At 47.2% G+C, this 27,357-nt stretch overlaps 1 protein-coding gene across 1 annotated transcript in view; it reads left to right on the top strand.

Moving 5' to 3' along the window:
• The window catches only part of WDR19 (WD repeat domain 19), a 637,672-nt gene that overhangs the window by 440,436 nt on the left and 169,879 nt on the right, over nt 1-27,357 (top strand). The window contains exons 28-29 of the mRNA XM_086963976.1: nt 3,648-3,716; nt 6,490-6,567. Coding sequence (XP_086820102.1) covers nt 3,648-3,716; nt 6,490-6,567 — 147 coding nt within the window. The remainder of the gene's footprint in view (nt 1-3,647; nt 3,717-6,489; nt 6,568-27,357) is intronic.

The following is a 27,357-nucleotide window of genomic DNA, read 5'->3' as shown; positions in this document are numbered from 1 at the left end:
GGTATCCCCTCTGGGGGCCGCTAGTGGCCGTCACACTCCCCTGTAGTTGGGGGGCAGTCGGGATGCTCTCTCGGACAATGTCTTGAATTGACAGTGCAAACTAATTGGTCCGACACAATTCAGTGTTCACGCCATCATGTATATATGTCTATTCACCGTATGCTGCAAAGGTACCTTCATTGCCAATTAGTAGTCATCGTGACCACCATTCCACCCTACATACCTCCCGTGGCATTCAACTGGCTGGCAGACGGTCTGTTGTTTAAGTTCAGCGTCCCTTAACCGTGGTTCCCACTTCTCACCCCATAGTGTGCCTGTCAACTCTCGGCGGTGGCTTCCTCTGTCTCGCAGACTTATTCCACATCGTCTTTGTCATCGCCAGGTCGCGGAGTCAACTCTGTCTTTTCCTGCTGCTTGATAAATGTCATTGCTTCTTTAGGTGACAAAAAGATCTGGATTCTGAGGTGAACTCGATAAAGCATGGCGTTTTGAATATTTAGTGTTTGCATTTCTTTTTGCCCTGTTGAAATTCATGTCTTGCTTGCTACACAGCCATCGTATAGTCCGGGTACAGGGCTATTTTGTTACCTTGATATTCTGTGACACTCCCACCCAGTCTGAGCGCCTTGTTCCGATCCCGGTAATTCAATAGCTTTGCAATAATGGGTCTCGGGGTAGTGCCCAGCACCAGTATGTGGGCCAACGATCTGTGGGCTCTTTCCACCATGAGAACCGGTAAGAAGTGCTCTGCCCCAAATATGTCTCTGAGCATGTTTTCTACATATAGCTCCAATCTGCCAGTATTGGTGGACTCAGGCACCCCAGTTATGCAGAGATTGTTCCGTCTAGATCTGGCTTCCAGGTGTTCATTATTGGCTTGGATGATTACCAGTTGCTTCTCCATCTGCCCACATGAGGTGCGTACAGTGCCTAGGGTATCCTCCGCCACGAATATCCTCTGTTCTTCTTCTCTGATACAGGCCCCCTCTATATCCAGCTTTGCCGCCGTATTGTCCATTCTCAAGTTAAGGGTGTCTATCTTACTGTCAATGGACAGCAGACTATTTTGTATTGCCAGCAGGGTGCTCTCTGGGTTAGTGACCCCACCTGCTTTTATAGCCTGTTCAGAATGCGACCCAATCTGGGGTTGCGATTTAGTGATTTGCCTGGACTCGAATGTTAGCTTCATCTGCTGTTTATCTGTCATTCCATGCTTGCCTCTCTTTGCCCCCTCGCTACCAAGTTCAGGGCAGGTATAATCTAGGTGAAGTGCTTCCCCAACCGGTGTCCTGGTTTATACCCTTTCTGCCAGGTCGTAGTGTCACATGCGCTTGGTGTGCACGAGGTGCGATTACCAGTCACCTCTCTGCCAGATCATGCTCCGTAGTTCCTCTTTATCTCCAGCACTGTCAATTTTGATAGTCTGAGGGAGGCCTAGTCTTTCAGCCCGCTGTGCAATCTGCAGGGCCCCTCGCTCCAGCTCATCAGGACTGCCACATCTGGGGGGTTAAGGTATCTGTTGTCTACAGATGCATCAAGGGCCTCAGTGTAGCACCCAGGTTCTCTTTGTGGCATCACCCCATATCGGCCCTCCACACCTATGGTCGTGGATATTGTTCATGCTGTCCTTTGCGACTGTACCGGGTTATTCCAGCAAGCGCCGCACAGGCGTGTTTACCACTGCACTGGGGTCCCACGACGATGTGCTCTGACAGTATTTGTGAACCGACTCCCGGATTCGCGGCCTACCTGTGTTTTCTCACTGCAGCGCTCGCTCTCACCTCTCTACGGTGGCCGCCTTTGCTGCACTTTTGGCCCTTCCAGGCAGAGCCCGCCAATCCCGCTTTGTATGCACTGGATCGGTTGAGCTCTCCCAGTGAATTGCACTCACCGGCTCCGTGTAGTATGGGCTCTGCAACAGCTTCCTCCTTTCAGAGCTGCACACCATTGTTCCAGTCACTGTCTCATCTCGCCGATTCATCATCTATACCTGCCCACGAGGCATGAGCGTCGCCATTTTGTTTGGATTCCATGCGTCCCGGGCCTGCAATCCTTCTTTCACTCGCCTTACTGCCATTGCATTATTCTGTATACTACAGTCTCTTGTTTCCTTCTTTGTTACAGGATAAATGGTGGTCCATTTGCCGGATAATGAACGGATTTTGGCCCAGATCAGCCGAATATCACCAAAGTGCGGCCTTCTTGCTGTGGGCAACTAAACCAGCTCTGGAGGGAATTCTATCTTGACTCTGCAACTGAGGTCGAGCTTGTATAAGCAGATTCTGACAGAAGACTTCCTCTACCATGGAGCCATCGTCAGTTGCTCCTCCTCCTTTTTCAGTTCCAACTCTGACCAGAACATGCCGCTAGTAGGTGATGGCAGTGGAAATGATGCGAATGATTTTCTCCCACATTATGATGCTGACTATTTTATATGGGTTTGCAACAGGCCAATGGCCTTGAAATTTCTCCTGATACAAGGTTGATTTCTCTATTTCACCCACCAATGGAAGAGAGTGCTTCTTTTGCCGTAATCATCAGACATGCAGCTGAGGTGTGGATCTACAACTCCCTTCTGTTGTAGTTAAAACAAATGTCCTTATAAATGTTCTACAGCCTAGGCCGGTTTCTCCTGAGCCCTTACTACTGTTCAACAAAGTCCTTACTGATAATCTGTTGACCACTTGGTGTATACCTTGCTGTATTCCACCAGTTAACAGGCAGGTGACCAGAAGCCAAAGACCAGTGCCTGGTGACCTTGATTTTCTTACACAGCACTGGGTGGTCAAAGCTTCAGCCAGCTGGGTGAATCTGATTTAGTTACGATGACCCTCCAGCCCTGTGCCCCCTCTTCCGGACAGGTAGTCAAAAAAGATTGAGGCATTTTAGAAGCAAATGTCCTCTTCGGCCAGCCTAGCCTTGCGGTCCGTCATTGAAAACTTTCTGCTCGCCCATTATAAAAGCACTCTCTGTGACATTGACAGCAAGATCTTGCCTGATCACTTCCAGGGCAGGATAAGGCCAACAGAGAGCCACTCGACACCACCTAGCAGTGCTCAGGAGCACTACTTTAAAATGTTCTGGACCCAGTCTAGGGCCTGGAGAATATTCTACAGCAAGGTATCTAATGTAGGATTGAATATCAACCAGCAAGAGCGTTACCAAAGGTGAGTACCTTGTTCTTCACCCCTACTGTGTAGCCTTTAATTGCAAGAACCTTAACTTTCTTTACAGATTTTCAGTTTTCCTGGAACTGGGGTTAGAGCTGATCACCGACCCCAGAATACCCTGGAATGGTTTTGCTGCACAGAATGTGCACTACAGATTAAACAATATAAAAGAAAGAGGAAAAAAACATAGGCAAGAGAATAACTGATATTATTTTTCTTAATTTTCAAAGATCCTTGCAAGAAGCTTAAAATTTCCCTCCAGCTGTGAACCTTAGTTTGGCTTCTGCAACAGTACAGACTGTCTAACTAGACATTTGTGTGTTCATATTTACCCACAGCACATACTTGTTTTACTAGTATTAACTATTAGAAAGAATGTCATGTATGTAATAGTTTTTTCTATCGTTTTTTAATTAATTATAGTTTATTTAACTTGCTGACTGTCTTAGCTCATTTGTCCAATTCAATATTTTTCAGGCATTAAAGCACTTCTTGAAATGTCCAAGTACTGAAGATAACGCTGCAATAGAAATGGCCATTGAAACAGTAAGAGCTTGTATTAATATATGTGGTGTTCAATGAAATTATTTCTATTTTTAGAAATGTGACATTTTTTCCCACAGAAAAGCGATTATTTTCATCATTATGTATGAATGTTTTTTGGACAAAGGCAGTAGTTGTATTTCAGTGTGTTTGCTTTTATTTACATGTGTACTAATGTTTTAAATGTACTTGTGTGTATATATATATAGCTGCTGTGTGGGGCAACACAAAGCACCTTTATCTGACACCTCGGCACTGTAATTTCTACAGTCTTACACAACTTCCAGAGCTTCCCAATGTCCTTGCACTTTTTCATTGTTATTTTCAAAGTTATTACATCAGAAAACATATATTTCATACAGTGTCTATACCTTCCTAAGTCGTCAGGTCTGTGCGAAATATCAGTGACAGATGACAGAAAGTGACCTTCATTTCGAATGTTTGTGGTGCCTTGTGATAGCCTTCTACTCTCTGTTTTCATGTTATGGTTTTCCTTAGCCACAGGTATCGGCCACTTGTAACTTCATAGACACCAGGTCAGTAGGCCAGCAACATATCCCAACCCATACTAAAACTCGACCTGAAGTCATTAGTGGATGGATTTACCTTCACATCCGGGTCCACATCTTACCACACCCAGGAATTACACCTCTACCAACTACCATAGATGCTCCCAGCTTTCAAGTTATCCTAGGAATGCAGTGGTTAAGCAAACCCAACCTTTTAATTAATTGCCGGTCAAAAAAGGCCTACTTTCCTGAACAAATACTGCAATAGATGTTACTGTTCAAATTAAGATATCATGTAGATGTCTTCAATTTACTCAAGAGCTTCAGACCCATCTCCCTGCTCCCGTTCCCGGCAAAGGTCATCGAGAAGACTGTCAACAGACAACTGACCCGCTACCTCGAGGAGAACAGCATCCTGGATCCATCCCAGTCCGGGTTCCGCAGCAACCACAGCACCGAAACTGCCCTCATCACCGCAACCGATGACATCAGGGCCCTGCTGGACAACGGCGAAACCACGGCCCTCATCCTCCTGGACCTGTCAGCCGCCTTCGACAGTGTCTGCCACCGCACCCTACGCACACGCTTCCATGACGCTGAGAACCGAGACAAGGCTCTGGACTGGACCACCTCCTTCCTACCCGGCAGAATCCAGAGCGTCCGCCTCCCCCCTTTCTGCTCCGAAGCCACTGAGATCATCTGCGGCGTACCCAAGGGCTCATCCCTCAGCCTGACATTGTTCAACATCTACATGGGACCGCTCGCCGACGTCGCCTGACTGCACAAACTCAACATCATCTCCTACGCCGACGACACCCAGCTGATCCTCTCCCTCACCAAGGACACCCTCTCCGCCAACTCACAAGCACTCATCACAAGCAGGCTCGACTATGGCAACACACTCTGTGTCTGGATCTCCAACCCACTCCTACAGAGAATCTAGACCATTCAGAGCACTATAGCAAGACTAATTCTCATCCTCCCACATAGCCCCCACATCTCACCACACATCAGAGAGCTCCACTGGCTCCGTATACACAAATACAGCCAATTCAAACTCCTCACACACGGGTACATAGCACTTCACAACATTGGATCAGCATTCCTTATCAACCACACACACTTTAACCAGCTGACCAGACACCTAGGCTCAGCCACACAGTCACTCGCGCGCACACACACACACACACACACACACACACACACACACACACACACACCTCGAACCAACAAAAGTAGACTGGTGGTCAATAATTTTTCTACATTGCACCCCAAATCTAGAACAACCTTCCTCGACACATCAGAGCCTTCTCCTTGCTTCTTGAATACTGCAAGAAGCTGATGACATGGCTGTTCTGACTAATACTGCAGGGCCTAGTGCCTACGCTCCTGCTGAAATGCCTGCATACCTTCATAGGTGATTAGCACGCTCACAAATCTACATCGCATAATATAACACAAATAGTGCTGCCATCAATCTTTAGATGTCTTGCAGGCTGAAACTTTGAATATACTTCAGTTTGCAGTTAAGCCTATGGAAAATTATCCTAGCCTCGGGTGAAAGGATATGCATATATTATTTCAGCTTACCTACAGTCTATGACTGGAGTTCTCCTATAATCTTTCATTGCTGTGATATTTTAGCTTAATGTGGCTATTTTTACCAGGAGTGGAATATACAAGCAAGGACCTCTCAGCTAAGAGATGTGTGTTATAGCAGTATTGGGTAAGGGGTTCTATTTAATGAAGTCTTTTTACATTGCAACATTGCTTGATAAATGAGAAGAAGAACATATCATTTTAATTTTTCTTTTTGAAGTTATTCATAAATGTGATCATAATGCTTCATGAAATGTTATTTTAAATGTTTCTTAAAATTGCAAAATTGTTTAATAATGTATATAGTACTATTTTATTAGGGTTCATTTTTTGTTATGTTATTTTTTAAGTATGTTATTTACTCCTAGCGCAGAATTAAAAGTATTCACAGTTAATTCTGAGAAATTTTGTTCAAGGTTAACTTTTCTAAAGGTATTTAGATTAAGTTTTGTTAGTTGAAATGTTAGTATGCAATTTGTGGTTCCTAATGGGTGTTTTATAATAGATACAAATATGCTTTTTATTCTAGTTCTAGAGCTTTTTAAAACTACATTTTCCTATGAAAAAGAAAAATAGTGTAAAGACTGCTTGTTTTAATAATTTATGTTCAAATAATATGTTTGCTTATGTTTGATGCACCTAGTTGACATTCCTCTTCCATCAATCAGGTTGGACAAGCGAAAGATGAACTCTTAACAAACCAGCTTATAGACTACCTTATGGGAGAGAGTGATGGCATGCCTAAGGTAAAACAATTGAAGAATATTGAAAATTAGACGCTTCTTAGCTTGCTTTAGTGTCATTCCTCCTTCTTGTGATATATTTTCCTTTTCTTCCCAGCTGTCCTCTGTGTTCTGCTTATCATTCTGCTAGATTGTTTGTGTTGTATGTTTAGAGTTACATTGGCTCTGTTATTGGCATCCACGTTTGCAGAGCATACAAAGGTAACCTTTGTCCCACCAAGGACATAAAGTTTCACTTCAAACAACTTGCTCTTGAGTGTCTCCAAAGTCTGAGCTTCTCTGTTTGCACTTTCTATCCAGTTTGGTGGTAAAAGGCAAACTAAACTATACACTTAAAAATTAGCCTGATTTTCATTTGGAATGGGAGGATTTTCACCTGGGCTGAGCTTAAGTGACAGTCTTTATTATCCATTTATGCCTTTTATCCAAGATCATTTAAAACATTTACTGAACTCTTGAACAGAGTAATGATGCAATGCTGTATTGCAGTGCGATCCACTCTGGTGTACACAGAATCGCTCTTCAAATTCTTGCTTTTGAATAACTAAGCCACAGAAGCAACACCATAACATTTTTTTTTTAATTTTTTTTATTTATTTGTTCTTGAGCAGGAATGAAAGAGGGAGGAAAGAACAAGAGGGAAAGAAAGAAGGAAAAAAAAGAAAAGTACAGGCAACAAGCCACCAAATAACCCCACACAGCTGGAGAACGCTTTCACAAAAAAAAGAGGCAAGGGGAGGCAGCATATATGAACGTTAAATGCAGGTACAAGAGTCAATGTTCGCCAGATGCAGAAGGAGAATTAGGCTCAAACCCCTTCGCGAGTGGTCCATCGGCTGTAAACTTGCTATGAGAGGTGAGGACCCCGATTGGGGGACACAGCTGCATAAGATGTCAACATAGTCCGTCTCCATAGGTTAAGTAGTGTCGCAACAGAGAAGAACTAACAACCCCAACAGCAAACCCCCCCCCCCCCCCCACCAAACTCCCCCCTTCCCCCCCCACACTCCCCTCCCCGGCGGTGGCGACCATTCACTCATTCATATCAGGCTCTCATACAGACCAGCTGGTTAAATCTGGAAGAGGTGAAGAGCACGAAGTGCGGAGGGACAGACCGCAGACGAGAGACCTCGAGACAAAAATCGGACCAGAGGACCCCAGCGGAACAAGACATTTTTAAAATTACCCAAAAATATATCTGACATTCTCTCCATGCTCAGCAGTCGCCATAGCCTCGCGTGCCACAGTAAAATAGCCGGGGCAGTCGGTTTCTTCCAGACTGCCGCTAGTGTTAACTTGGCTGCTCCCAGACACAGCCATATAATACATTTGTCGGCCTTAGTTTGGTGTTCCAACATCGGATCACGAAGCCCCAACAGGACATAATCCATCGACTCTGGAATCGGATAACCCACAACATCCTTGATGGGGGACAAAATCTCAGACCAGAACGGGCGGATGGTAGGACAATCCCACCAGATATGGCGGAAGTCTCCCAACAGACCGCAACCCCTCCAGCACCTGTCTGGGGTGGCTGGGAATATCCGATGCAGCTTGGACGGGTAGAGGTACCAATCGAACATGAGCTTCAGGTGAGCTTCTCTAAGGTATATCGAGTGATTATGCGCTGCCACGTCCCGCCAGAGGCTCTTCCATTCGCAGTCAGAAATGTCTCTACCTAGGAGGGCCTCCCAGTGTTCCATATAGCGGGGACGAGGGGATACCATGGTGTCCAGCAGCAACCCATATAGGAAGGAGATCGTCCCTTTCATAGTGGACGTGCGGAGAATAAAGGCCTCAAATGTTGTCAATGGTCTTGTGGCGGCGTCCACTACTCCCGCCGATGTCGCCCAATGCAGGAGCTGAATGTGGCGGAAGCGCTCAGTGGGCGAAACACCATATTCTCGCATACAATTTTGAAAGGTGAGAGGCGCCGTACCGTGGAACAAATGGGTAAGGGCTCTACATCCTCCCTCTCTCCACAGCCCAAAGGGTCCCTATCTCAGGGCCGGAGGAAATGCCGGGTTAAAGTGAATAGGCGTAAACGGGGACGGAAACGTGGTCCAGCGGTCATCGCCACTGACCGTGTCCCAGACTTTTAGGACTGTGCTGGTGGGAGTGCTGATATACGCATTCCTGGGTTGGTCAACCTTAGGCTTCCAGGCCAAGTCCCAGATGGATCTCCCGGCCACACTCCGATCCATATGTAGCCAGTGTTTCTCTGATAGCTGCTGGGACCATTCCACCAGGACCCGCAACTGCGCGGCTTTATAATACAGGTGCATGTCCGGGAACCCCACTCCTCCCTCCCTCCGTGGTCGCCTCAGCGTTGCAAACGAGAGTCGCGCCCGGCCTCCCTGCCACACAAACTTCAGCATCAAAGTCTTGAGGCGGCGAAAAAAATCCAACTCCACCGGTATAGGTAGAGCCTGGAAAAGATACAAGAACTTAGGAAGGAGGACCATCTTGATAGCGTGGACCCTACCTAGCCAAGAGATGTATTTCGGATTCCATCGCTCCAGCTCAGCGCACACTTCCATCAGCATTGGGGAAAAGTTTGCCGAGAATAATGAGCCTAGGGTAGACGTTAGCCGGATGCCCAGATACAACAGAGAGGCAGACGACCATGATAGGGGCGTAAGCGCGCGCACCCGGTCTACCTCCGTGGGGGGAAGAGTCAGGTTCAGTATGTACGATTTGTCAAAGTTGACTTTGAACCCTCCACCACCTCAAAGTCAGAGAGCACCGTTTGAATGTGAGGTAGCGACTGGGCCGGGTCCCCCACCAGCAGCAGCACATCATCTGCGAATAGGGTCATTTTGTGCTGCTCACCCGTAAAAGGAAGACCCTTGATTTGCTCCTTATCCCGGATTACGAGGGCCAAAGGCTCGATACTTAAAGCAAAGAGGAGAGGGGCGAGAGGACAACCCTGTCTCGTCCCGCGCGAGTGAGGGAAGCAGGCGGATCTATGCCCATTGACCATCACCCTAGATGAGGGGTTGCTGTAATTGGCACTGATCATTTTTATTAAATGGTGAGAGAAGCCAAAGGCTTCCAAGGTACGATACAAGAATCCCCAGTCGACGCGGTCAAAGGCTTTTGCCGCGTCGAGCCCCACCAGCACCGCCGGAATACGAAACCTGTTGGCCTTTTCTATCAGATGGATCACCCGTCTCAGGTTGTCGTGAGTTTGTCGCCCTTTTATGAATCCGGACTGGTCCGGATGAATGAGGGCCGGCATCAAGTCCTGGAGCCTACTCGCGATGATAGAGGAATACAGTTTAGCATCCAAATTGAAAAGAGCTATCGGGCGGTACGACGAGCACTTGGTGAGATCTTTCCCCGGTTTGGGGAGAACGGTAATCATGGCCTCAGCCATGGTCCCAGAGGTCAGCCCGGTGACTGCCATCTCATTAAAGAGGGAGACCAGACAATCGCACAACTCCGACGCAAACGTTTTATAACACAAGGCAGTGTATCCATCTGGGCCCGGAGCTTTGTGGAGCTTCAGAGCTTTGATAGCGTCCACACCTCCTCCCTGGAGATAGGGGCAGACAGCAATTCATTCCATTCCTTGGAGACCTGTGGTATAGGGAGGCCGTCCAAGAACTCAGATTGGGCATCCCGATCTAGGGCGTCGCCCCTATAAAGATCGGCATAAAAGCGGCCAAAGATATTCGCCTTGTCCGCATCTCGGTGCTGCACGGACCCCGTCGGATCCTGAATCCCTCCAATGTAGTCCCTCTCCCTCATATCCCGGAGTTGCCGGGCCAAGTGCCGCCCAACTTTGTTTCCTTGCGAGTAGGAAACACGCCGCAAGCGCAAGAGAGTGAATTCAGCCCGGTTATTGTAGTGGGCCCTCAGCTTCCCCCGCACCGCAGTTAGAGGTCGGAGGGTCACCCTAGACGGATTTGATTTGTGCGCCTGTTCCAATACGGCGAGTTTCGCCTCCAGGTCCTCACGCTCCTTCCTCCTTAATTTGTTGAGGTTCGCATTGAGGCCCAGGCAGGTGCCCCTTAACGAGGCCTTGCAGGCGTCCCAAGTGTTGTACACCGAGGTGTCCGACGGTGGGTTAAGAGCCAGGAACTCCCTAATGGCCTTCCACAGCTCCCTGCAGGAGACATCATCCCGTACCAGTGCTGCCGGAAAATACCACTTCCGCCACCCGTCCCCCCCCTCCGACCAATGCAGCCCGAGAACCACCAGGCTATGATCCCACACGGAAAGTGGAAAGACGCTGGAGACACGGACATCACCTCTAAGGGCCTGGCTCATGAAGATATGATCTAAGCGAGAGTAGGAGCGGTGGACGTGGGAGAAGAAGGTGTAATCCCTGGTCTGGGGATGCAGGAAGCGCCAGCTATCAATCAACCCCAGTTCACCCACCTGTCGCTGCGTTTCATCAGAGAAGACCCCAGCCTCTGCCCTCTGTGCACATGAGCTATCCAAATCTTTGTCCCACACCATGTTAAAATCCCCCAATAGGAACAAGTGCCCTTCCACAAAGTCCCCCACCCTGTCCAACAGTTCCTGTAGAAAGCTATTCTGTCTAGCATTGGGAGCATACAACACCACAAAGGAACACAATCGACCATACAACGACCCCATCACCATTAACCAACGGCCCTCCTTATCGCTACTCACCCCCACAGGCTGAAAGTGAAGGGACGCCCGGAAAAGGAGAGCCACCCCCCTATGCTTGGTGGATGCAGACGCCCTATAGATGAGAGGGAAGTGTCTGTGCCGGAGCCTAAGTTCATCTTTCCTAGCCAGATGAGTCTCCTGGAGGCCCACCACATCAAGATGATGGTCCGACAGGTATTTCCAGAGTTTCTGGCGTTTCTGTGGGGAGTTGAGACCTTTCACATTCCAAGTGCCAACACTAACAGGCATAATGAGTCATGAAGCCCCAATACTGTGCGCTCGACATGGTGACCTGGTCCCGTCCCCTGTCTCTCCCCAACGTCCAGGCCTCCTCCCAGGGTCCAGTCCCACCCTTGAGTACCCCCGCCCGACTCCCATCCCTTCTCTCCCACCACAGGCCCCAAGCTCCAAGGGCTCCCAAAGTCCAGTCATTCGGTAGGAAGCATAGGATCCCTATCAGAGCAAGGTTCATTGATAGCACCTGTACAGAAGCACCGTCACCAAAGGCCCACTCAGCAGTCCTCCAAAGGGGACAACACTCACCACAAGCATCCATTGGTCGCCACCACTCCCCTGCCCACCCCCACCCCGAGCCCCAACGTCCCCCCCGCGCAGTCCACCCCCAAGTCACCCAGCCCCCCCACCCCCCTTCAAACATAAGAACAAGAGAAAGTAACACAATGCACTGAACCTGAACATTGTACTTAGCAGTTCCAGTAGACCGTAGTCCGTAAGGGCCCCCCTGGACTGGGGTTGGGGCACCATCGTAGTGCCCCCCAGGGCCACGGTCCGAGGTGTCTTCTCCAAAAGTACAACCAAACCCAAGAGACCTGAGATCCTGTGCCCCTCCGGCACCAAACCACCAGCGGCTCAAGGATCATGCCGCTCTAGAGCTTTGCTGGGAGTCTGCCAACATTGCTGAGGCCACCGACGCCACCGCATCGCCCCTTTCCTGCAGGCTAGTAGTACGGTCTGGCCTTCTCTGGTCCGGGGTCGGACCCACTCTCTGCCAGGAGGAGGACCGTTGACGCCTCCGTGATGGTGAGATGCTTGCCTCCTGCGATGGAGCGACGTCGTCCAGGCCCAAAAGATCCTTCGCCACCTGAAGAGAGCGAATCTGCGCCAGTCTGTTTTGCCATCGAAAGATGATGCGGAAAGGATGACCCCACGAGTAGGAGATGTTGCGTTCCCGCAGGAAGGTCGTCACTGGACGGAACTCCCGTCTCTTCTGGAGTGTCGATGCCGCCAGGTCCTGGTAAAGTTGCGGACGATGCTCCCTGAACTGCAAAGACGGGATGGCTCTAGCCTTCTGCAAGATGCGTTCCTTTAACTGGAAGTCGTGCACACAAACAAGAATATCCGGAGGGGGGCCCCCCTCCTCCCCTGGGCAGACCGACTCTATGGACTCTATCCATTCTGATGTCCTGAATACCCTCCTCGTCCAGAATCTGCAGGAAAAGAGCCTGGACATATCCGCGCAGGTCCCCCGCCTCTCCGTCCCATGGCACCGTGCGAATGCGGATGTTGTTCCGCCGGGAACGATTCTCCAGGTCTTCCGAGTGGGCCTGGAGGTCCAAATTTTGTTCCGTGAGCCGGATGACGTCTTGCTGTAACTGGTGACCATCGTTCGCCATGCTCAAGTCATGATCCTCCAGCGTCGCCACTCGTTCTCCAATGCCATCTACATCTCTCGGCACTTCCCGGAGGTCCGACGCCAATTGAGCGTGAAGCTCAGAGATGTCCTCCTTGATGGAGGCGAAGAGTTCCGTCATAAAGGCCTTGGTAGCAGGGGCCTCATCATCCGATTGCTTGGACGACACACTGGTTCCGGGGGAAGCCGGCTGCTGAGAGGATTTTGATGCGCCATCTTTCCCAGGCCTCCCTTTGCGTAGCGTGTTGGACATCGTGGGACTCCCGCGTCGGCGGGAAGGCAGGACGACCGTGCACGTTCCAGTGGCCAAAGGGCCGTCAATGCGGTTGCCCGCACCCCGTTGTTGCCGTCGAAATAGCAGCCCGTACAGCACCCCCACCAGCCAGCTCAGCCAGGGGTCAAATCAACTTCCTTTCCTCCAGAGATCACCGCTAGGACCCTCACCCCAGGAGGCACCTGTGCTACGCCTCCGCCCAGCCGCCTGCTGCTCCCAAATGGGGGGTCGATCTCTGTGGGTATCCAAGTTCAGTTCAGGCAGGGAGGCCTAGGAGTACCCCCTGGTCCCAGGACGCCGCCGTGATGCCAGGCTGCCCCAACCGCCCGGTCAGGTCAGAGACTGGGGGGGACGAAGTGAGCAAGTGCTGTGCTCGCCGGCTCCTGCCGTTCGATGCTGTAGCCACCAAGCTTCCAGTCGTGGCGGCACCGCAGTGGTGGCCTCTCGGCAAGGAGGGCGCTCTCCCGTCTCCCCGCGCAGCTCCCCGTCAGGTGGTAGCCCGAGAGTGCAGAATGCCAAGAGCTCAGTCCGCCACGGCCCCTCTCCAATGGATCCTCACCACCACCTCGGGGCAGGGAGCCCGGGCCCCTCAGTTACCACAGGCCAGGGATCCCTAGGCCGCGGACCGCCAAATCACCGCAGTTCCCTCCTATGCCCCCGCCGGCCAGAGGATATCGCCAACCCAACCACGCTGTTCAGGGGGCCACAACAGGACCCTGTTGGGTGAGTTTGCTCGGCTGGGCGGCCCGCTCAAGAGGTCAAGTCAGAGGCGGCGGGGGGGCAGCACCACGGCCGCCGTGCTCGCTGGTCCCAGCCGGCCTGTCTTACCGGCACTTGTCCGCCGACTGCCGTGGGGCTCCCGAGGCAGCCGCTTCTCCCCAGGGGCGTGCGCAGGTCCCGGCAAGCGGCGGGACGGGAGCTGAGAGCCCCGAGTCCGTCGCGGCTCTCCGCCTGTGTCTTTTCCACGCCGCCGCGGAGCAGGAGGTCCGGCCCCTTTCCTACGTGAGGCCGAGGCTCGCAGGGCCGCAGTCCGCCGCCGCACCCAAGACCACCTCCAGGCAACCTCCGTCCTTATTTGCAGCACCGGACCCTACCCCTCCGCTCCGGGGTCCACAGCTGGCCTCTGGGAGTCGGACAGCACGCCGCTAAATATGCTGTACAAGGCTAAGCTGGGTTCGGCGCCGGAGGGACTCGAAAGAGCGTCTCACTCCGTCGCCATCGTGGCCACGCCCCCACCATAACATTTTAATGTGAGTGCGGCAGGCAATGCATACAGATGCCAGTACTTGCTTTGGCTGGTGGTGGATAAGGGAGGAAAAGGTTGTAGATCATATGCCTGAAGCAAGCTGGGACTTTGAAGCCAGACCTATCCAATGGTCTAGATTCGTCAAAGCACATAATAATATGTGGAATCCATAGCTAGAAGAATTGTCGCTTAATCTGCAATATTAAGGAGTTCTTGATTATTAATTCTGGTATTTCTCTTTTTTGTATTAAATCTTTATTTTAATTTTTGTTGGGAATGTATATTAGTCAGTCAACAACAGTGATGCAACCTTTTTTAGCAAATACTCCAGAGTAAACCCTGCTGGCAGGGCATACACATTATAGATTTCTTATCACATCCCTTTCATCAAAGGTATAATTACACCCAGATCACTCCAGCTGGTTCCCCCGGCATGTATTACAAACTTCTGCCGCCACCCTTACCTTCATCCTAAAATGTTTAGGAGACACTCACTACACGAGCCTGCACCTGTTGCCATTTATGATTGTTGCATTCTCTGTTGACAGCTCACTCCCTCCACTCCACCATGATCTCCGTTTACATGCCCCATGGCCATTGCTTCCTGTCTACCAGTCAAGAACAGTCCACTTGAGCTCGGCACGAGGGAGGCGTCCTCTTCCTGGTCATCAGACTCTGCAACATCGTTGCCCATTCTAAACCGTTGTCCTCTACATGCTTATCTACCCTCACCTCCCTTATTCTTCTCTCCTCAGTCAACACCTTCACAGACATATCCCTAGTCCATACCAATGAGGTAGACATCCTTCAAATAGCAATACATTTCTTAGCGAATAATAGCCCCAGTTGTGCTAACTTGTATCACACCTTCTGACTGTTAGGACGTGGGATTACCCCAACAAACAATGTATTATAGTGATATCTAGTCTAATACTGGTCGCACGCCTTAGATGTTGCATGAGCTTTGGCACAGTCATCTGCTTTAAGTGTGCCAGGCGTGACTCTTGACTCTAAGTCTTTTTGTAGCTGACGCTTATTGCCACACACCTCGCTGATGAATTCCCCTCAAAGGACTAATTTCAAGGTTTCATACTCTTTGGCCCTAATTGTTGTTGTACCCCAATTATCCGTAAAATACACCCAGGCAGGGATGGCCAGGTTATTGCGGTCCCAAGTGTAGATGAGTAGCAGTGGTGCATAATCCGAAAGACTATGTGATATGAGCACCATGTACAATCTACCATACATATTGTGCACCGGAGAGAAGTATGTTAACTCCTTGCCAGTGAAACGCCTTGCCAGTGGGGTGCAATGACCTCCAGAAATCTATGCAGTCCACTTGTGCCATAATTTCTTTGAGCGCTTCAGCCATGCATGGCTCTGTAAGACTCCTCGGGGGTGACCTGTCCTAGTTCCCATTGCGAATACAATTGTAAGTTGCCTCCCTATAAGAGACGAATACCCATATGCATTCCAGGGGCATTCAGTATCTTCGCAAAGAAGGCACTGTTGTCATGGTTGGGGGCATATACATTCAATGGGCACATTTCCACCCTATCCAGGAGGCCATATAACAGAATATATGTATCCTTCTCATCGGTGTGTGCCTCTCTTAATTGAAAAGGTACCCTAGTAGTCACCTAGATAGACACTCCTCTTGCCCATGCAGTTACTCAAGTGACAAATGTATTCTAATGAAAGTGCAACCAAAACACACAATACCACCAATGTTTCATGTGTAGACCTTTGTACTGATTGCACTGTTTATTGTGCGAAAATGTCCCATGTTTATGGTACAAAGTATGTTTTGTATGTATACTATATTGGTTGTGCATGCTGTTTGAACAGTATATTCCATGTTCACACTGTCTCTGTGTGCTGCCCATTCATTTACTTTTTTGTTGACTGCATCTATCACCATTCAAACATCTCCTGGTGGGGCTTTTAAATGTCCACAGGCTAAAGAATGGGATTCCTGGGACATTCACATATTTAATCTGCCATTATCACCCATTTCCGCAGACATCCTACTTAGGCTGTATATTGGCCCTCTTAATCCACTGTTAACTTCTTAAAAACCCCCTCTGAAAAAAAAGAAATGGCTATTTTTTTCAGAAATCTGCAGGCAGGACAACTGGTTTTGGGTGGGTTTTGTTTTCAGTTGCCCCTCTATTCTGTTCTGCAGAGACAGCCCTTGTGTGAGGTGTTGCTCCTCACCACAGGGTAGTCTTCAGTCTGGTGCACCCATAACAGAGGCACAAAGACACGTGAACTATCTGCACCTAGCTTTTTTTTTTTTTTAAACTTAATTAAAAGTCTGATTAATGTCCATTTAGTCAAAAAGACCAAAGCCCATGTCATCATCAGATCACACGACACTGTAGCCCGCTTCACCAACATCATCCACCGAGTGGCAGTGCTGCAGGAAGATTAGTCAGGAGCCCCTCTGAGTAAAGGACTTAATCATATTTCTATAGGAGCCTTGTCTCCTTTGTCCTCACTTTACTGTCTAGGTCTACTCCCTCCTGCCGACTCCTGACATTTTCTCTTTCTGGGAAAACAACACAACCCACAGACCTCCATCACTCTGCTTCACTTATACGCAATATGCATATACTACACTGGCCACATACACAAACTTGCACAACATACACTTGGATGACTAAGATGAGAAATCAGAGTATAAATCTGACTGTGCACTAGTGAGTGCCAAATAACTACAACTTTTGTGAGTTTATCATAAACCTTTAATTACATAATAGTGAGGGGTGATCTGTGAATGGGACCTTTTTTTTCAGCACCAAATCCTCTTGTGCAGTGAACAGACCCTGTACCAAGAAAATTTACCTAACTGACTTCCGCGTGATTCCTCTAATTTCTTTTTGCAGTGACCCTCTTCTTACCTTCCATCCTCTCCATGCCTTCTATTTCTGTGTATAGTCTCATCTCAGTATCTTGCCTTGATCCTTCTTATTGTAACTCTGCAATGGGCTATCTCATTTCATTGATCACAACCCCGTCTCTTTAAAACTCTATCCCTGTAAATGAACATTACCTAATCTCTGCCAGCCTATTTTACCAACCATTTACCTGAAACTGCATAGCTCTCACTAATGTGAGTATTAATATAATCTGTATCAATATAACTGGAGTAAATGCATGCAGTTTTTTCTTGAACACATGACTAATCACAATAACCACTAGATTAACCTATAACCTTGGGTTCTGGAGTAGCGCGCTACTCACTGTAAAGTGCTTCAACACCTCATATGGGGTAGTAAGCACAATATAAATTCAATTGCAATTACAATATGTAGAATAAGTTAAGGAGTACAGTTGCACTTTTCATTTTTTTCTTTTACTTATTGGCTTCTGCATGAACTAATTGAGTCTCCAGCAGCATTCCTATACTCACTTTGTATCGCCTGAGGGTTGGAATGTACCCTATATCGCTTAGTGTGGTCATGCAGGCCCCTAACATTGCAGGACATAACTTTTGTGTCTCTGACAATGCTAGTCCACCATTAGCGATGACCCCCTCACCCTCATATACTGACAGAGAGGAATGACATATTCTTCAGCATCTAGGTCGTCATGTGTGCCCCCGATACAGCCCCAGTGGGAGTGTTGTGTTGTGCCATATAGTATTTCTGCCTAGATGCTCCACCTTTGACTCGAGGAGTACAGCGCTGATTCTCGGGAACTGCGCCGCGAAGGCTTACTGAGATGCCTTGTTTTACCAGTGTTCTGATTCAATCGACACTGCTGCCCTGAATTCTGCGTATTGATTTCTCCATACCTATTCTATTCACCGCTGAAATTATGCAGACCGCCACCTGAGGGGTTGTAATCCTGAATCCACCTTTACATGGCTCAGGGCGACCCCGCCTGCACGTCCAGGACCGAGCTTGCATCGGTCCTGGACGTGCAGGACTTGCATCGGTTGGGTCCACGTCTTCTCAGGGATCTCCTTGCCTAGATCCCCCTCCCACCTCCGCTGCAAGTCCCCCAGTGGCTCTATACCCTTACCTATTATGCGCCTATATATGCATGTAATTGCTTTGAAGGTCCCCGCTGCCATCACTACATACTGACATGCCATAGCCGTCCTTGGTTCCAATAGATCCTCCCTCCAATGACGCTGTATTGCCGAAACGAGGGCCGAGTGTAGCAAGAAAAACCCACGTGGGAGGTCTTATCTATCCTGCAAAGCTTGATAAGGCAGCAGGGTGCCATCTTCATACAAATCACCCAATACTTGTATCCCCAGTGTCTCCCACTCGGACAGAGCAGTCCAATCCCCCCCATGTGGGAAGGCGGTACACTTACCCAAAGGTATCTGGCAATTCCAGCCCTACGCTGGCTCGGGTTCTGGCACAGCCGCACCGTCCACACCTCACTAGGAAGCATCCCAAGTCGCAGCTGCTGCTGAAGAACAATAGAGGACAATACATGGCGTGGGATCCATCATCCATCAGGGCTGTCTGGACCTCTAAACTCCAGTGCCACTGCTTGAGTAAACCACTGCAATTGAGCCTCCAGGTATTATAAAGTCCGGCTCAGCCAGTCCCCCATCAGCCCTCGGGCTCATCTTTGTATCCAGTTCCACCCATCTCTACCATTCGCCCATAAAAACCCTCCGATCATTGAGCAGAGCTGCCTAAAAATTGATCCCAGAATCCAAATCAGCAGTGTCCTAAAGTAATACAGCAAACGGGGAAGCGTTACCATCTTTAACAGCGCCACTCGTCCGGCCACTGAGAGTGGCAGGGTGCCCCACAATGCTAAGCTACCCCGAATCCCTTGCACCGATCTGCCTATATTACCTTCTAATAGGTCAGCAGATGCATGTTAGATGTTGGTTCCGAGATAAGTCAAACACTGAGGTTCCCAACGGATGCTGTTAGTATGAGTGGAGCCAGCTTCTGACGGGGTCACCGGAAATAGGCAGGTCTTCTCCCAGTTCACCCCAAGCCCTGAAACACTACCGAATTTGTGAAGAAGGGTTGTCACCCCGTCCAGGGCCTTCGTTGTATTAGCCAGAACATAAGCAGATCATCGGCATAGAGCTAAATATACTGCACAACCCCACATAAGCCTAGCCCGAGATAGTGCCATCCCAGTCTAGCATGTGCAGCCAACGGATCAATGGCCAATGCAAATAGCAGTGCGGAAAGCGGGCACCCCTGTCGTGTTCTGTGCCCTACAGAGCAAGAGGAAGAAACCAGAGTCGGCGTCCGAACCCGAGCTGTCGCCGATTTGTAGAGAATCTCTGTCCACCCCACAAAAGCATCCCCACTGCCAAATGCGCGCATAACTTGGAACAAGTATGGCCATTCCAGGCTATTGAACGCCTTTTCGATATCCACCGATAGAACAGCAGCGGAAGTGGTAGGACAGTAGTCCTCCCCCAGTATGCGGAGTAGATATCGCACACTGGTGGCAGTATTCCGAGTTGGGGTAAATCCCGCTTGGTCTCTGTGGATCAGTTGCATCATATGAGGGAGGAGGCGAGTTGCAAGAATCCTACCAAAGAATTTTTTTGTCGGATGTAAGCATGGACAAGTGGCGATAAGCTGTTTTATCTGAGGGGCTCTTCCCGGGCTTCAGTAATGGAATAATGACAGCCTCTCGAGTAGAGGGCGACAGCATTCCAACCTGCTTCGCCTCATTAAAAACAGCCAACAGCTTAGGGGCCAATACATCAACATAGGTCGAGTAAAACTCTATTGGTAGCCAATTCGTACCCAGCGTTTTGTTAGGTGCCATATGTTTAACCGCACTCCGAATTTCACCTATCGTGATCTCCTGCCTTAGCAAGTCTGCCTGTGTCTTTTCAAGTTGCGGAAGCTCTACTTTTGCCAAGAATTCCCCAATAGCGTCCCCAGCGACCCGTAACTTGCTCCAGTACAACTCGGTATATTAGTCTAAAAACAGCCTATTTATTCCCTGTTTAGTGTACACAGTCCCGTTGGGGAAGTTTACTAAGGATATTATTATATGTAATTGATTGCTTAAATTACTATTTGATTTCCCTCCCTATATATCTGTTCTATTCTCACGAGCACACTCCCTTTTTTCACACTCCCCCTGGAGCAATCATTTTTTCTGTTTTGAAGCATTCACCACAGTGATCTGTTATAATAACTGTGAAATTAAACAGTAACTATTTGAGCTATTTATGGTGCTTGTGTGTCATTTTGAGGATATACTTACTTAAATTGAGAAATAACTGGGGTGCATTGATGATGCAACTTGATTTCTATGTGTATCATGTTTATAGATGTTGATTTAATGAATACCTACCTAAGAAAATTGTCTAGGACCATTGTTTTCTATACCGATCATTACCCAGGTCCGTGGACTAGTATGGGTCACCCAATTATATAATAGATGTTCCACCTAGCCTGCCAGAATAACATCCAACGAACTTCAAAATTAACCCTTCTCCCCCTTGGTAAACACCCTCACTTGTATATCCTTGATGCTTCCCAACAAAACTGCTATCGGGTCCACCCCGTCCTTCCCACTTGTCAATGAGTCATAATCAGAACTTCAACAATATGTGTTCGTCAGTGTTCATCATTCCATTGATTCTTTTTTTTTTTTTTTTGTCCTCATATATGCCACCAGATTTTGTATGCTTAGATGGGTCTCACTGTCGCCTTTTATACTGACATTTCTGAATCCGCCCCGGGGACAGTATCTTAGCGGACAGGAATGTCCCAGAGGTAGGTTGTTTCCTTATCCACTCCCCTGACCTATGATGGAATACTTCAGGCCAGGGGAGGACAGGACTGACACAACCTCTGGCATAATCATCGGACCGTTTACTTGTTAGACCAGACCTCCAGTTTTGACCAAACATTCTCAGTATTTCCATTGCGACCGACCATGTCCATCTTACAGACTTCCATTATATTTTTTAGACACTCTGCAAATCTGGGAGGGACAGCTGACTTCCATTCTTTACATATTTCTCTCCTGGCGATAACCACTACATAGAAAATAAACTGTGAATGTAGATTATTAATATTATAATCATAAAGTAGACCGAAAAATACAAGTCTAGGTGTACATAAAATGGTTGTTGTTAGTACCTCGCCCAGGAAGCCAACTATCTCTCTCCAGTACTCCTGGATCTCCGGGCACTCAAAAAACATGTGGATATCATCTGCTGCTATGAGATTACAGCGGGGACAGTAGTAGTTATTTTGCGTTATCTTGTATAATTTAGCCGGGGTCCAATATACTTTGTAAGCTGTAAATAAATGATTACGCCTTAGATTGGCTGGTTTAATTAGTCTGTGGGATAAAGTAAAATAATCTGACATGATTTTACTGCGCTCTTCAGGGAGTTCAGCTATTATGTTTCCCCAGAGGCTTGTCAGTTCAAGATGTAGATTATTCTCTTCATCAGTAGTTAACAGTTTATACCAGAATGAGACTTCTCTAATCCATCCCCCCCTACAAATTGCATCCAGAAGTCCAGTATCTTTTTCCCGCTGTATGGTCTAACTTGACCACCAAGCAGATAATTGGTAGAATTTAAATCTAGTCAGTAGCCCATTTGTAAGTAGTGTTAGGGAGTTCCAGTCCATAAGGCCCGAATCTACCCATAAGTCCCCCCATTTCAGTATTCCAGCTATTCTCAAAGGCTGTGAGAGCTGATCTTGAAGACACGCAGGAGTTCCCGGAGAATCCCATATTGGAGTGTACGTATGATAGTAGGGAATTCCCAATACCTTTCGGATAAACCCCCAGTTTTTAAGTGCGGTCTGTAGGATCTTAAGACAAATTTTTTTAAAGAATTTCTGGTTGCCAAACTTAAATAAAAAAAAATCATGGCCATAAGGTAGATCGTACAATAAAGCCTGGAACAGACGGCCCTGTGAAGATGCATCTAGTGTGTTTGCAAGTAGCCTAAAATTTTTAAAGTAGAAAGCATGACAATATAAAAGTAAGTCCGGTAGAGCTAGACCTCCGATTTTTAAACCCCTCCTCAATTTTTTCCAGGCTATCCTAGAGGATTTACAGGCCCAGATAAAAGATCCAATCGTGCCCTGGAGATTAGTGATATCTTTTGATGAGAATGATAAAGGGATGGAATTATACAGAAAGGTCAGTTTGGGGAGTATAGTCATTTTAATGAGGTTAACTCGTCCATATATATTTAATGGTAGATTGCCCCATCTTGTTAATGTTTTAGTGATGTATTTAACAACAGTTTGCCAACTAGTTATTGGTATATTCTTTAAATCTTGAGTTAAGTAAATTCCCAAATATCGCATTTTTTGCTTCGCCCCCTGTATAGGAGTATTATTATTCCACCCCATTATCTCTGTCTTCTCCTTGTTAATTTGGTAACCTGACAGTTTTCCAAATTCTTCTGATAAGTGAAATAGCCTGGGTATAGCTTCAGTGTGGTTAGAGGTATATAAGAGGAGATCATCTGCATATAGGGCAGTTTTTAACTCCAAATTAGCCATCCTAAAAGGTTGAATTACATTGTTGCTTCTAATACCACAAACAAAAGGCTCCATATAAATATCAAACAAAAGAGGAGATAAGGGGCAACCCTGTCTGGTACCTCGAGATATATCAAACCAATCAGATAATACCCCGTTGGGTTATGATACAGTGATTTAATACCCTTTATAAATATTAGGGGGAACCCAAATGCAGTCATTGTGGCCAAAAGATAATTCCAATTGACCTGATCAAAGGCCTTGGCCTCGTCTATCGCGACCAAGGCTAACGGGAGGCCTTTGTCTTTAGCGTAGTCTATAGCCCCTATCACTTGAAAGGTTAGTTCATTTAGTTGTCTCCCTGGAATGAAACCTCTTTGATCAGTATGGATTATAGATTTTATTATCTTCGCGAGTCTGGTCGCTAAGATCCCGGAATATAGTTTCATATCCGTGTTTAAAAGAGAAATTGGCCTGTAAGACTCTATTTTCTTGGGGTCTTTATTAGGTTTTGCAATAAGCGTTATTGTGGCTTCAGCCCAAGAAGGGGGGATACTGTAGCCATGAGATAATAAATGATTAAAGAGTGTAATGAGTGAGGGTGACAGTTGTTCTAAGTAATCTAGATAGAGCTCGACCGGAAGCCCGTCTGAGCCTGCCGCTTTCCCCCTCTTCATTTTCTTTAATTGGTTAGATATTTCCCCCTCTGTGATCTCGCTTTCTAGATATCTTTTATCCAATTCAGAAATTTGAGGTAGGTTTTTCTGGAGCAACCAGGTTTCTATCTCTTCTAACTTTGGGTCTTTATCTTCAGTATAGAGGCTTTTCATGAAGCTCCTGGCTTCATCTCTGATATCAGCATCTTCCTCGATCAAGTCTCCTGTCTCTATTTGTATTAAAACTTTGATATTGTTCCTAGTTCTTTCCTCTCTAGATTTCCAGGCACTGAGGGCTCCGCATTTTTCACCATATTCAAAGTTCTTTAATTTGCTAGTCTCCCATTTTTCTTTAATAATTTTCTCATCACAGACTTTAAGCTGAAGTTGTAAATCTATAAGCTCCTTCTCTAACACCTGGACCCTCTCGGAGTTTGATAAGATGGCGTTTTGTAGCTCAGAATCTTTTCTAGTTATTGCCGCCAGATCTTCCCTTCTCTTGGTTTTTTTAACCTTTCTTTTGTGGGCCATTAGGGAACTCAAAACCCCTCTCAGAAAAGCCTTATAAGTTTCCCAAACAACCTGAGGGGTGGAGGAGCCTATATTTATTGTGAAAAATTCTGTGTTTTTTTCTTTAACTTCTCTTTTTACCTGGTCACTTAGTAACAATGACCTTTCCAAGGTCCTTCTTGTTTTTAAGGGACTCAAGTTTAGTAAAATTACCATTTCCAAAACTGCATGGTCTGACATCCCAACGGGTGTAAACGAAAGAGAATTAATGTCTGTAAGGAGAGTGGAGAAGTGTGGCTCACTGGTTAGAGCAGGCAGACCCTGAAGCAGAGGTCAGACCCGGGACCAGGGTTCAATTCCCGACGCGGCAGGGTCTTGAGCTCAAATGTCCATGGACTCGATAATTCTCGCTTCGGTGCCTGACCTAATCATGGGTTCACACTCTGCAACTCTGGGCATTAAGCTTGCTTAATCTCCACAACGGCCCCCCCGCGGCGGGATGCCTGGCTTTCACCTTGGGGATGCCCTGTAGGGGATATCTCACAGGGAAAAGCCAGGACGGGTTCCCAAGGCAAGCGCGGAGATACCCCTTCGGGGGTCGATTCAGGCGCTATATAAGAAACATAATAATAATAACATAATAATAAGGAGATGCTGATCAACTAAAAAGTGGTCAATCCTTGAGTAATTTTTGTATTTTTTACTGTAGAAGGTGAATCCCCGTGTAGATCTATATTTCTTCCTCCATACGTCTAAAAGGCTAAAGTCTTTCATTATACCGCCTAAGGTAGAGAGAGATTTAGTGGGAGAGTAATACTTGTATTTGGAGGTTCTATCTAGTGTCTGATCGAAAACCAAGTTAAAATCACCTCCCAAAATTACTGGGCCAGTTGTCCCTAGTAAAACTGTCGCTAACTTGAGAAGCGGGCCGGGGTTAACGTCGTTTGAACCATAATATACTGCAAGTGTATAGGGGATATTTTGAATAGATATAGCTGCTACCAAGCTGCTTCCTGTCAGATCTGTCTCGTATTTTTTCAAACTTATCCCACAATTTGCGCGAATTATAATGGAGACCCCCCTTGTTGTTCCCGTCTGCCTAGAGCATATAATTTCCTGCACCCATCTCAATTTCTTAAAAAGTAAGCATTATAAGATGCGCATCTGAGTCTCTTAAAAATTCACAGATCCGAGTCTGTTTCCTTTTTTTCCCCAGTCCGTTTATATTCCATGAAAGGGCTTTAAGCTTATATGCCTTACTCATAACCTGACTATGATCTCATACCCATCCTGAGCTGTGTGTAAATGAATTTTTTCTATATAGAACGATTTTTTTTTGTCTTTTCTCCCGCTGCTCCCTCCACCCAGTGTACTCCCTCCCCCCAGAGGAACCCCCCCAACATACCAGACGATGGCATCGCCTTTGGAGCTCCTAGGAGGATCCTCTGACTGAATCCAAACTAAAGCTAATCTTTTATAGCAAGTAAAGTATAGTGCTGGTGATTTTCCCTTCCCTCTTCAGTGCATTGGTGCATTGTGTCACGACATATGTTAAATCAAAAAAAAAAACCTTTCCTTTTCTTTTTCTCCTTTCTCCTTACCTTTTTCTCTATTTTGTTCCCTCTTTCTCTTTTTCCCTTTCCTTTATCCCTTACCCCATTTTTAGATCCAATTCTAATATAAGTATCTTGTCTTATTCTTCACTAATTTTCTTGATTTTCTCTCATACGACCTAAGAGATTATCTACCTCATCAGGCTGTGAGAAGCTGTAAGTCTTATTTTTCCACATAATTCTAAGTAGAGCGGGGAACCTCATCTGCACATGAGCTCCCAATGATCTCAATTCTGGCATTCTAGTGCCGAGCTCCCATTGTCTCTGTGCAGTTCTGGCTCCTAGGTCTGACCTGATGAGGTAGGGGTTAGACCGATAACGAAGATCAATTTTGGACAGACATCTCCCTAAGATAAGCTCCTTGACACTGAAAGTTTGGAAATTTACCAATATCTTTTTAGGGGCTTTCCTATCTGTGTGTCTCTTGAAGGGGTCTCTGTGTACTCTTTGGATTTCCGCCTCCAGATCTATATCAGGACGGTCTTTTAAGACTCCTTCCCTGAGAAGCCTACAAACAAATCCCTTAATGTCTTCCAATTCCTCGCCCTCTGGTATCTTCAAAATCCTGAAGTTGTTTCTTCGGGCCTGGGTTTCCAATCTCTCGACATCTGTAACCAGAGATCTGTTTGGCGCTCTCAGGGTATCTATATCTTTTGAGTTTCCTTGTACAGATTTACTTAATGTTGCCACTTACGTTTCCAATTTCCCAGTACGGCAAATAACATCGTCTAACTTGGACTCCAAAAGGTCGAATCTGTCATGTATTGTCTTTTGATTATTCTCGGATATCTCAAATTTAGACATCATGTCCCCCCTTAAAGACTGAAAAAGATGTCCCAATCGGTCACTATCTTGCTCACTTAATTCTTCTGATCCTCTTCTTGATCTGGAAGGGGCGGGCTCTGGGTTTCTATCTTTATATGGACCCTGGTTCGTAGTTCCTTCTTGGGTTCCTATTAAGCCATTTAGTAAAGGCGTAGCTGTTACAGGAGGTTTCTTATGGCCGGTTGTCTTGTATGCCTGGTGCTTTATCACTGGTCAGAGTCTTATGAGAAGGAGCAGGAGGAGGGGGAGGGAGAGGTAGGGAAGAGGAAGTTAAAAGTGTGGGGGGTACGTTAGAGATTTTATGTTCTGGAAGATTCGACTGAACCTGTTGATGCTCTGACTCAGATATTACCAAGGTCTCTGTAACCCCAACCTCTTCACTTATTGCCCCTCCATTTAAGGGGTCCACCAGCCGGGCGTCTTCCATGTTACATAAATTTTCCAAAGGCCCAAACCAATTTTTTAGAGGCACCGTGTTAACACTTCCCTCTATTTGTGTGGTAGAGCTCATAGACTGATCCCTGACTTTGAAGTAGGATTTGAGCGAGGGAGTGTTCTTCCCCACCTGTTTGTCTATATTAGACCCTTTAGACTTTTTTACCGAAGTTGTCCCTTTGTTTTTCCTTTTGCAGGGGGTTAATGGCATGGGTCTCTCTCTCTCTTCGAAGTCCAGGGCCCCACCCTCCTTCAACTCTTGCCGTGATCTCAACTGGTACCTATTCCTCCTTGGAGGGGGGGTAGTTCTTATTTTCAGTGTTTTTGTTTTCAGGCTTAAGTTTAAAGCACCTGGCGCAGTTACTGCAGTTGCTGTGACTAAGGCTGCTAAGGCTGCTGTAACAGGATCTGATTGCCTCTGCACTTGCTCTGGCACAACGTCTAGTTCTGAGGGATTCTCCACGATTTTCG

This window comes from Lissotriton vulgaris, chromosome 3_2, assembly GCF_964263255.1.
Source record: "Lissotriton vulgaris chromosome 3_2, aLisVul1.2, whole genome shotgun sequence".
Classification (NCBI taxonomy): Eukaryota; Metazoa; Chordata; class Amphibia; order Caudata; family Salamandridae; genus Lissotriton; species Lissotriton vulgaris.
Note: the sequence above shows the minus strand (reverse complement) of the source record. Positions and strands in the feature narration are given on the sequence as shown.